At 32.4% G+C, this 12,688-nt stretch overlaps 1 protein-coding gene across 2 annotated transcripts; it reads left to right on the forward strand.

Annotated features, from left to right (window-relative positions):
• The first annotated feature begins 9,005 nt into the window (after positions 1 to 9,005).
• LOC110916688 lies at positions 9,006 to 11,576 on the forward strand. 2 transcript variants are annotated; one of them, XM_022161376.2, is made up of 4 exons: positions 9,006 to 9,092; positions 9,392 to 9,472; positions 10,053 to 11,068; positions 11,167 to 11,576. In XM_022161376.2, the coding sequence occupies exons 3-4, from the start codon at positions 10,871 to 10,873 to the stop codon at positions 11,392 to 11,394; spliced, it is 426 nt and encodes a 141-aa protein (XP_022017068.1). In that variant the 5' UTR covers positions 9,006 to 9,092; positions 9,392 to 9,472; positions 10,053 to 10,870; the 3' UTR covers positions 11,395 to 11,576. The 2 variants fall into 2 exon arrangements, with proteins under 2 accessions (XP_022017068.1, XP_022017069.1); XM_022161377.2 differs by lacking the exon at positions 9,006 to 9,092 and having other exon boundaries at positions 9,341 to 9,472.
• Positions 11,577 to 12,688: the final 1,112 nt, after the last annotated feature.

A 12,688-nucleotide genomic window follows, 5' to 3' on the forward strand; every position in this document is an offset into this window, starting at 1 on the left:
TCAACTTCATCCTTATTAGCTCGTTTAATGGCATCTTGTGACTGTCTCCATTCAGCATCTTCTCTGTCCAAATCTGAGAAAGCTATTTCATCATGAACCTCATCTTCATTACTATCATCAAGAAAACCTTCATCTTCATCTGAGCTTGACTCTTCTGTCCCATTTAAGTCAGCTTTATAGTCACTGTCTTGACTGTCATCTTCATCTGCACACTGGTTATCAAAACCACTCCTTTCTTCCACTAAAACCACTTCTACAATAGGCTCCTTTTGCAAACCATCTGTTTCTTTCGATACACCCTCTTGAACAATAGACTCCTCATCTAAATCAAATGCCCATGTAGCCTCTTGTACACTAGGCTGATTATTCAAACCAACTGGTTTATCAGCAACAGCCTCCTTTCCTGAGGCAGTGGATCCAGATCTAGGGACTTCAAGTATAGGAGGGTTACCACTTTTGTCAGATGCCCTACTCACTCTACTGACATGGACTACTTTCTTTTTGGACTGGATTACAAGTTTTTATGGCCGGCCTCTTCGTTTAATGGGTTGGGAACTGGATTGGGCTTGTGGTTTACTGGGTGGTGAATAAGATTGGGCTTTGGGTTTACTGGGCTAGGACATGAATTGGACTTCTTGTTCATGGGTAATTGGAGCGACTTGAACAAAGACCTCCATGAATGGTTCAGACCATGTTAGAGCCTTTAATACAATCTCCATAACATCATTATCATCCCCAAAAAACTTGAATTCACCAGTATCTGCATTTAATCCATACATGTAAAAATCCCTACTTTCATAACACCCAGAATCCATTACATACTCTAACAACTCAAAGTATGCAATGTGATCAACATCCATAGTTATCAACTTAGAATCACCTCCAATATATTGAGGTTGATCAAAACTAAAATCCAATGATCCACCATACCATAGCATCACATTGATAACCTCCATCAGTGCAATCAGTGAACAATACCAATATATTGAGAGAAAACGTACCTCTGATCGATTAGGGTTTGATCGCCATTGATGAACTTGAAAGCTTCTGATATGTTTATCTTGGTATTAGTGAAGTGATACTGTGTGTTTTGGGGTTTATAAACTTCAACGAATGAGGGATTATCCACATCAGCTCATGTATGACACGTATGAATGCCACATCAGATTAAATTGCCACATAGGCTAATTTTAGTAACCTGGTTAGTGAATATTTAACGGCGGGGTGCCATGATGTAACGCCCTGCTTTTTCATACTTTACATAATTAGAAAGCTCCCCTTGTAATGCTATTTTTGGAAATCTTGTATTATTGTAGTCGTCTTTTCGTTGTAAAATCCGAGACTTGGATCATAAATAAAATTCGTATTTCTTTAAATTCACCATCTACATATTCATACATGTTACATACTTGTACATTACACTTTTTACCTAGTTAAATCATGTTTTATTTCATATATCACCTTGTTACAAGTTAGGGGAAACATTGTTGCATATTATTACACAACTTAATTAATAAAATTACTCATTATAATGTTTTAAAAAAATAAAAAAATAAAGAAATATGGCAGCCCCAATTCAGCAAAATTCAGCCCCATATAGTTGGGTTTTGTGGGCTAGTTTCAAGGTGTAACCCCTTCTAAACACTTCCAAAGCCCAACCCATTGAAACCCTAATCCTTCCCCCTATAAATACCACTTATAACCAGCCTCCCTACCACTTTTGCAACAATAAAAACTCTCAAAACATCCTCCAAACCGTAGCTGAAAGCAAGGGTTCGAGCAGATTGACACCCCTTCACGAAAATGAGCATAACTCACTCAATTCTTATCCGATTCACTCGATTCTTTTTCCTACTACTTTGTATTGACCTTATCTACGTTTCCATGGGTTTTTCACAGTAAACAAGTCCCTGGAACTCCAGCAAAAAGGCTTCAAAGTCCACTGATTGTTTTTGTTTTCATGAAATCCTTGTTATTTCTTACCAAACTTGAGTCTATCTCATCTCAAACCTATGTCCTAATGCTTACAACACTTTAGTGGTTGGTTAGGCTTAAAAACAAGGTTGAGACACTTAAAAATCAGAGGATTAAACCTCATAAACTTGGTGTTTTATTTAGGGTTTTTAACCCACAAGTCATGTCAAACTTTGTCTTTGATACATGAGTGATTATGGAACAACTTGGGTTGTCCAAACATACAATCCTCACATGATTTGATGATTTCTCTTAGTTAGTGTGTATATTTCTTATTATTTATTGTATGTTCATGACCCTCCTTGGTTGTTTTTTTTACATCAAGTGTAGTGGTGAACACATAGAGGTGCCTAAATGGAAGACTTGATCTTCCTACCTCCTACATGATTTCTATGACATTTAGAGGTACCAAAATGAAGATTTTAATCTTCTACCTCATGCTTGAACTATTGGACATATATTATATAACCTAAATATATTATTCGAATAATCGAATCTTTGATGATGAACTAGTGTTCATATGTCGGGGTACTAGATTACATCATCCTAGACTATGATAACTTGTCACGATTCTAATGGAACCTTGTTCCATGAAAACATCTAAACTCCTTCGAGTTTCCTAGTGTCAAGAACAAGCATCATATGTACTAAATGATTATTTTCCATGTTATTCTCATATCTTATTTTTATGTTGTTTTAAACACCGAATCTCGACTCTAAACATACTTGAACTTTAACCCTTATACATTCGGACTCTAAATCTCTACTCGTCAACAATTGGATAATCGGAAAGCATATGCAAGCCTTGTGAGTATACTCGTATTTCCCCCTTTTTACTTTTACCACTTTTGGGGTATAACATGTTTACTTATAAAAAACTTACACATGAACATTTTGCTTAAACACATGAACATTCCTATAAGATGCTTGTATACGTGATGGCTTGATACTTTAAACTTGGGTGAAACTTATGTGTTGAATTTATCATTAACTTCGTACGAGCCAAACCGTGACATATGTAGCGCTATAGGATTAACGACCCGCCCTTTATCATCGGTAATGTCATGAGCATATTGCGTTTCCTTGGTTTGATATGTTAGACACATGCCATGTTTAAACGTTTATCTTGAATCACATACTTGCTATGAGGAATTGTTTAAAACTTATCTTTTGCTATGTATGTATCAAACTTGTATACTTGCCTTTGCTTTTGCATTGAATTATTTTAAACATGTTACAGGTTGATGAGGATGATGCTAAGAAAAGAAGTAGCGTTGATGCCTAGATACACATATAGACGTTAGGGTTTAATATGTTGTATCAATTTTGTTATGTTGTAATGTTATTTTGTTAAACTTGTTGTATTTGAATTTCTTGTAATGTTGACAATTTATCTTATGAAATGAAATCGGATTATTTAAATACTTGTCGCAATTATTAGCGTTATGATGTCTCGAGCAATCTTCACACTTCGTCTCATCCCGATGTTTCCGCCATTGGTTGGGGTGTGACAGATTGGTATCAGAGCCATAACTATAGGGAATTAGGAAAAGTAGGAATGCTTTAGTCTAGTCTATAGTTTTAGAGCTTTATTCTTATGTTTTACTTGAAACTACTTGCATGCTACCTTATTAGCTCTTATTTATTCTCTGTTGATCTTTTAAGCATATATGTCACTTATGTGTTAACACTTGACATGTTATACTTGCTTTATTATGTGCTAATACATGTTTTATTGTTCCACTCATTATGTACTATTCTTAATATGCTTCATTGTGCGTTTATAATTGTTGTTTATTCTTTTAACATACTCTTTCCCTCATGCATTTTACTCAACTATTCTAAATCCGTAAACACTCGTATTACACAAATGAGACAAATTCGCCAAAATAGGCGTGAAACCCACAATTTGGTGAACGACTCTCAATCTACCCATTCTTTTTTTACACGAGATATCGCCATTAAGCTAGGAGTGAAATCCACATCTTAATGGCAAATCTCAAATTTCAAATTCTAGTGGACCCTCGTCAACATGTCGAAATTAAATTTTGACCCGACGAGTACCAACCACACTTAGGATACGAAATCGTCAAGATAGGGGTGAAACCCGCACCTTGTCGACTAGTTCCACTCCTTGATTTTTCATAAATCCCGCCAAGTCTCGAAATTTCAATTGATTTGGGACATGTAGTAACCGGAAGGGTAAATACCGTTAACCGACTTGTCGGCGAGAGTATTTTACCTATTAGGCCAAAGCATGCTCCTCAAATTCAAAAGACTTTTCGACCACTTTGGTTAGTCAAAGTTCCGTTTTGGAACACTCCAAACTTTGGTCAAACATGTGTTTCTATTATTTATCTTATACGATGCCTTTTTTTCTTAAATTTAAATTTACTTCCGATATTTTCTTTTCACACACACACAACGTATTAAGTCGTTTCATACATTTATACATATGCATGATTTCATAAAATTTTATTTACATTTCTTATAACAACAAATAGAGATATATCATCAAGATAGGAGTGATTTCCTTACCTTGACGATTAACTCTATTCCCTCTTCTTAAAACGACCTCACCAACGAGTTAGGGGTGATTCCCTTACCTAGGTGATCGTTACCAAAACGTCTCTTCAAAATATCTTATTATGCAAACTCGATCATATTTTATACCCAAATTGTTCATCATTATTCAAAATACCCACTCATACCGATTTCAAAATGCATTGTTTTATCAAACGTACTTCTTATTCTACAATCTATTTTCACTCAACTCATATACGCAAAATTCATAATCATGTCTTAAAACGTTTTATTGCTCGAACTTCAAAACCTTACGAAATGCTACCTATCAATTTAATCGGCTTCACCGTTTCACACAATAATCTCTTCACCTTCACTCCAATCATCTTCCAAGAATACATTCCGTTTCCATATATAACAATGAAATTTGCTGGATCTACATATATAGATTGTTTTATATTTAGATTTAGATTCTTCTGGTTCTTCATCTACGTCTACCTTTTCTTAATTCGATTCAGAAATTCTCAAATCGAAATACAAATCTGTAAGTTATTTATTAGAAATTTCTTCTTTAATCATTGCCATGTGTTCTTTCGTTTCTTTACTGTCTTAAAGTTATGTTTATGTTGAATTAACCCTAAATCGGATTATCATTGAAAAATCTGTTGATTTTGGGGTTTTAAGTTATGGTTTTCTATAAGAATATGCTATTTATGCAAAACCCTAAACCCGATTTGGATGCTGAATAATTTTAATTTCTGATGTTTTTTCGTTCTATGAAGTTTAAATGAAATCCTAGATCCGATTGTTATGGAATATATGTCTTAAGTTTTATTTGAATTGATGTAAAGTAAGTTTTATTTGATTGTGATGCAAAATAAGTTTGTGATTGTGATGCAAAAGCCTAAATCTGATTGTGAGGGATTGTGATGCAAAAGCCTAATTCTGTTTGTTTTTGTGAGGGATTGTGATGCAAAAGCCTAATTCTGATTGTGATACAAAATAAGTTTTATTTGATTTGATTTTGTATTCTATGAACCTCATTCGTGTATATCATTGTTATGAATTATAGTTTTTTATTTGATATAATTCTGTTTATGTGTTTTCAGTCTGATTTATTGGTTATGGTTATGTTATACAAACCCTGATTCTGATTTTCATGGAAAATCTGATTATTTTGCTTTTATTTCACATGTTTATGTAATCTATGAACCTCCGTTTATATACTGTGTTAAAACTGATGAATGATTTTTCGTGTTAATGTTGTTTTTTTGCTTAACGATTTGATATTGTGATTGATCATCGGATTATGAATGTTGTGTTTGTAATTTGCTGTTAGGCTAGATAAATTTGTGGAAATTTAGAAGTGTTTGGTTGTTTTTTATTTCATTATATTGTCGAATCTTTGCTCCACATTCCTATTGTTTTGTTTGAAGATTGATTGAATATCATATGTGTTCTTGGAGTTTAATGGTTTGATCCTTGATGTTTGACAATTTAATTTCGGATCATGATAACGGTTCGGTACTATCCATCAATTTGTTACAAAATTATTATTGTTAATTATTATTTCCTTATTTAGAGGATAGATAATAACTTGATTTTAAATTCAAAAATTTGATTTGGATGATAATATGGAAATAAACTTTTTGGAGTTAATAACATTAATTGGATTTCCTTTTTAGGTGGGTTCAATGTACCTAGACATGTTAGTTGTTTAAAATTTAAAATTTTATATATAATTTTGATTAAATTCTTCCAACATATTATAGTAATTTTAAATTTAAATTATATTTGACTTATTTTTAAATAAAGTTACCTGAAATAGAAGTTGACTACATTCATTTTTTATAATTGCTAATTATCCCCTAATTTTTAGTAACCTCTAATCAACAATTATTGGTTTCTAAATAACTAATTAGATTCAAATTATTCAACAATTATATTAAAAACATTTATTGATTGTTATTATACATGCTTTAAATCATTAAAATAATAGATACGGAATTGACTTTTGAACTTTTAGTGTATTTTAGATAATTATGTCCCTTAAGATACTAGCATTTGTATGTTTTCAAATATCGTTTTAATTATTAGAAGTCTGTTTAAAGAATATATTAATATTCTTAAAAAACGTCAAAAAATGTGTTTTTAGTATTTTTGGCTGATAATTTCCTTATTTGATGATAGATAATAACTTGATTTAAAATTAAAAATTTTGATTTGAGGATATTATGGAAGTAAACGATTTGGAGTTAATAACAATAATTGGATTTTCTTTTTAGGTGAGTTCAATGTATCTAGAAATGTTAGTGGTTTAAAATTTTAAATTTTATATATAATTTTGATTAAATTCTTACAACATATTATAGTAATTTTAAATTTAATTATATTTGACTTGTTTTTAAATAAAGTTACCTAAAATAGAAGTTGACTACATTCATTTTTTATTATTGTTAATTATCCTAATTTTTAATAACCTCTAATCAACAATTATTGGTTTCTATATAACTAATTAGATTCAAATTATTCAACAATCATATTATAAACATTTATTGGTTGTTACCATATATGCTTTAAATCATTAAAATAATGGATACGGAATTGACTTTTGAACTTTCAGTGTATTTTAGATGATTATGTCCCTCAAGATGCTAGCATTTGTATGTTTTCTAATATCGTTTTAATTATTAGAAGTTTGTTTTAAGAATATATTAATACTCTTAAAAAACGTCAAAAATGTGTTTTTAGTATTTTTGGCTCATAATTCCTTATTTAGAGAATAGATAATAACTTGATTTTAAATTTAAAAATTTGATTTGGAGGATAATATAGAAGTAAACGATTTGGAGTTAATAACATTAATTGAATTTCCTTTTTAGTTTGGTTCAATGTACCTAGACATGTTAGTGATTAAATTCATATTTGTGTGTTTTTAATTAGGGGAAATCTTGGTTTTTGAAATATGTTAATTCGTTTTTAGGAGTTTATGGATCAAAGTAGTTGGGTAAAAAGTCAATATGGATTGAGGCTTTCGATTCGGTTGACCCGAATCATTTTTAATTTAGTAGTATTTTCATTTGCTTGAATAAAATGATCTATGATGTTTTGGCATGTTTTCAGTATTTATATTATCTGTTTGACCCACTTATAGAGAAAACATAACATGAATCACAACCCAAACATAAAATCTATATAACCTTTGATACTATTATTTGCAATTCTTAATTTTATGGCTTTTAAACGGGTAGCCATGAGGTATTATCATTTGTCATCTAAGTGAATCTTATTTGAGTAGTAACATGGCAACTTCATTAATTTTCCACTTCAAATACTTGGCAATTTCTATGGTTTTTTGAGGTTTGTTTGTTTTTAGTTCCAGGTTCTACTTTTATTTTTCCTTCTATAAATCTATAATATGCAGGGCTGTAACCATAATGAATGAAACATTAAAATATGCCAAATGCTTGCCGACTCGGACATGCTTTGCCATGACGCAATATTGTGAAGGAACCCTTGACGCCATCAGGTGATTGTGCAATTTTGGGTGCGTCGTCGTTCCTTCACAGAATTTTGGATATATATTTTTTTAGTTTTCAATCTTTTGAGTTTTTGCTTGCAAGTCCTTATTCTAATTCAAGATAATGTGAAACATTTTTGAGTTTTTCTTTGTCGTTCCTTTGTTAAGATAATCATAAACTTTATAGGTTTCATCATTTTTTTAACTTTAAGAATTGTCATTGTGTTGTCTTTCATCTTTTGAAACTTTTCATTTTCTTTAACACATCCAAACATGTCTTCCATGAAATCTTTGAACAGATTATCAGGACACTGGTATCAAAAGGCGCTGGATCTGAATCTTATGCAGGTTTTCTTTTGATGAGTTAGATATTTACATGATAAAAACCATGTATTTTATGGAAACAGACTGAATTAAAACTATATTGAAGCTTTGCAAATTTTTAGGCCCTTCAAAGTTGTTCAAGTTCGTCAAAGCTCCTTTTTTTTTCAATATGCCTCTCCACTTTCTTCTCAAGCGTGATTATAGATTCAATAAAAAGGTAATGTTTAATTATCGGAACATTTTTATTTAAGCATGTTGATGGCTTCAAAAGACCTATATTATTTTAAGTACTTTTAGAATGACCAACTCTTTTTAAATTATTAAATCGTATCGAGTTTTCTTTACTAATGGTTCCTCTTATGAGCAACTTTACTAATAAGTGATAACATATATATTGTATATATTCATACAAATCTATAACCTAGAGCTTGATACTGGACGTTCATATTTATTTGTTTGTGATCTATTTTTTTTTTTTTGCCACATTTACAACTCCATCTAGAGTTTCAAGTTATAGTTGCTTTTAGAGGTTGCAAGATTAGTATGATGGGTAATTGGTCAAAACGGGTAGTAGGTTTGGATCATATGTGATGCTGTCCTTTTACAACTCTATTTAGATTTACAGGCTACACTTGCATGTAGAGGTGGCAGGTTGGGTCACATGCTAAAACAATTAAATTTTAGTTGCTTAGGCAAAGCTTTTTAAAGGCGTTTGGAGGAAAGGATACTAGAGTTGACCAATCAAGTCAAGGTAAGACTAACAACTTTTATCAAGCTTGGATCTTTGACTACAACAAATGATCAGTTCGAAATAAAAGCAACCTGATATTTTCTAAATGTCGTTACAATTGATCATTTTATCTTAAGGCTTCCTAATCGCTTAAATACACTAATTTGCAGTTTCTCCTATAAGTAATAAAAATTCTTCTTATTGTTGTGATCTTATAAACTCCATTTCCTTAGTCATGTCCTGAACAAAACGTAACTGAAATCTGTGGTATTGTTTTGCTTGGAGTGGTCTGAACCTTTGATCATATTTGCTTTATGCAGTAGCAACTGATCTATGAAGGACTGGAGAGGCGAAAGATCGGTTTTTTCAGCATTATTCCTATCGGCACCAAAACTGCCAAGGTATAGACCCACATTTAAAACATTCTCAAACTTACATTGCTTCATTTATTACAATTTAGGAGTGTTTTGTTTAAAAAAAAAGACCAAGTTTTTATCAAAGGGATATAAAACACAACCCAAATGGGTTTGAGTGAAGAGTCAAAAAGTCATGAGTCTTCAACTTTTAACATAAACAAACTGAGTCAGTTGAAATAGGGTTTGTATACTAATAGCTTTTCATCCATATTTATAAACCTTTTGTAAATAAATAATGCACTAAGTGTGATAATTAAAGACAGTATTATCACATTAATAACATGCATTTAGGAGTTTTATGCACAGTTATGATGAACCACAACTCAAATGGGGTTGAGTACCAGGTGAAAACGTTAAACAAGTCCTCTTAACACAACTTTTATTAAATAACCGGTGCAACAATATTATTATTATTACAATAATACTTGTAATTAACTACCTATTTGATCCGTTTGAGATAAGAGACAAATCACATGGTTTAGCAACTCATCTTTTGCTTATTCTAGCATCTGTCAATTTAGGAAAACCAAGATTGTAAAACATATTTCATTCCTGTTCTTTGTAGGTTATCGAGAAAGTTTTGCTAGCCCTCAATGGCACATTGAGCCAAATCGCCTTCCGTGTGACAACCATGGATGTCTCGGACTTGACCATGAGAATTGAAAGGTTGTCTACTTATGACTAGCACAAGGCCGCCACAAGCAACTTTTGAAGGTTTGTAAAATGAAAATAATCAAATTATCTTTTATCCGTTATATAAGGTTTAATGTTATCAGGAAAGGTGATTTGATGAAGGTTATACGAAGCCACTACGTATTGTTTCTCGAATGGTTAGTCTGCTATGGTTCGTGATGTTGGTCTGGAGGATAAAGATGTTATTGTTTTCCATGTTGTTGATGCTCAGATGCTAAAGTTCACTCATTTTAAGGCTGATTGTCTTTCCGGTGTTAAAAACAAGTTTTTTTGTAGAGATGTTATTTCCCGAGAACGGTAACTTGGTAATTTATACTTTACTACTTAGGATGAAGAACCAACTGACCTTTTTATTGACGATTGCATTAATTCTTTATTTAGTGGTTGCCGAAAGAGTTTATGAACAGGTATTTCAAAACCGACACTTTGGACGATAACTTTACAATTCGTTTTGGAGGTACATACATGTGGAATGTCAAAGTGAATAGGCTCTGGGGATCGAACTACTTCATTCAAGATTTCTCACAAATCAACAAAGAACTTCATCTCATATCAGGTGACGTAATCGTTTTTGAGTTGGTTGCGATACGTATTTTCAACATTCTGGTTTTCCGTCCTAATGGAATATAGTTTGTTGTTCCCGAGGTTGCCAATAGTGTTGGTGTTGAAGAAGAGGAAGACACATAACAAATGGATGTTAGTGAAGATTTGTTATTAGACGACGAAAATCAAGACATGGAAGATGACATTGTAGACGTTGAACATGATGTGCCAGTCATTGTAGCGGATCCTGTGTTGGAACCAGACTTTGTTGACGTTCCACATATTCCGGCCATTGTTCATCAAGCCAACCAATACGAACTAACATGGTGTCCATCTTTTCGTTTTGTAAGTTTTTCATACTCTAAATGCTTTATTTTAATATTATGTAACGCTTTGAAGTTTGTATTTTGTTTATTAGTTTTTTAATTTGTTTATTTTATCAGACTGTAATGCAGCGGTTCCTAAAGGCATTTGCAGCAAATGTAGATATGTCTGTCCTTGATGAGATGGTAGTTCAAACTGAAGACAGGTTTTCAATGACACTAGAGATCCGGCAAGAAACGACACGTTGGAAAATGTTGCAGGCTGGGTTGGAAAATGGAGCTCAGTTTTTGCTGCGATATTATAGGGATCAAAACATGTTGGAATTCTTAATCCGAACCCCTAGGTGATGTATCTATGGACAGATAGCGTCAGAAGTAAACAACTAATATCGTTACCAAGCATGTCGTATGTGTGGTAACAGTTTTGGAACAATTATTACTATATATGTTTTGTTTACAAAAACTTAATGTGTAACGAATATTATGTCGATGTACTTTTGGGACGTGCTCAATTGTCTCAAAATATTAGGTTTAACAATCAAAGTTTAACGGTTCTACGTTTAAATTATTTTATATGTTTAGTTGGTGTTTAGCCACCCGCGAAAGTCGCGGGGTCTTAGGCTAGTAAAATAATATATTATAACATTGAAAGGATACACAACATGAACTGAACTAGCACACACATAGGACAATTCATCCCGCATTGATGAAGTTGTGAAACCCATTATTCGTTCCCTCTTAAATATCACAACTCATGTTGTATATATGTCAATTGTGTTATTTTTATAAACTGTGTAACATCAGTATATAGTATATAGCTGACGTCGTTTGAGTATACATGTCACAGATAATTAGTGAGACATTCTTAAGAATAGAGAGAAGACAATTGAGACATGAAGACCTAGATGTGACTATTGTAAATAAATCATATGTTGTACTCACATTATTATAAGTTTCAATGAAAGTTCAATTTGCTTCCGCTGTAAGTGTATCAATTGTACATAATCACCTGGGTTACGGGTGAGGTGTTACATTTTCTCCCTGTCAACGACCCGCATAGCATGTTAATAATAGAGTTGAGCTCGGTATAAAAAATACTCATCCTGAAAATCACCAAAATGGGTACCGGTGCTGAAAGTGCTCCGCATGGTACGATATTTGAAGGCAAATCAACCCAAAATACCGGCACCATACAGAACGAAAATACTGATCCCGAAAACCACAAGAAGTCGGTACTGAAATTTGTTCGATAAGGTATATTCGGTACCATACCTGGTACCTATTCGGTTTCAATACCCGATACCATTTACTCTATATCTGGAGGATGAACATTTGGTACTGGGACCGGTCCGTACAAGAAAAAAATTTGTTACCGATTAAGTACCCACTTTTTGAAATTTTATATACCGGTATTTTACCGAGTTTTACATACAAGTATCGATACCGTACCGAACACTTTTAGTACAGGTATCAAAAAGTATCAGCAACGATATCTAGCTTATCCCTAATCCCTGGTTAATAATGTCTAAATTACATATCACCGTTTAGCCATTCAGTACAATATATATTGAAAGGGAAGTTGCATGTCTTTATATAATAAATAACATTCATAAAAAGTCAAATAAGAATAAGACATGGCAAT

Source organism: Helianthus annuus, chromosome 16 (genome assembly GCF_002127325.2).
Source record: "Helianthus annuus cultivar XRQ/B chromosome 16, HanXRQr2.0-SUNRISE, whole genome shotgun sequence".
Lineage (NCBI taxonomy): Eukaryota > Viridiplantae > Streptophyta > Magnoliopsida > Asterales > Asteraceae > Helianthus > Helianthus annuus.

Coding starts and splice junctions, on each gene's coding strand:
- LOC110916688 (XM_022161376.2), top strand. CDS start 10,871: ATGGATGTTAGTGAAGATTTGTTATTAGACGACGAAAATCAAGACATG. Junction 11,069..11,166: donor GGTGTCCATCTTTTCGTTTT/GTAAGTTTTTCA, acceptor TTATTTTATCAG/ACTGTAATGCAGCGGTTCCT.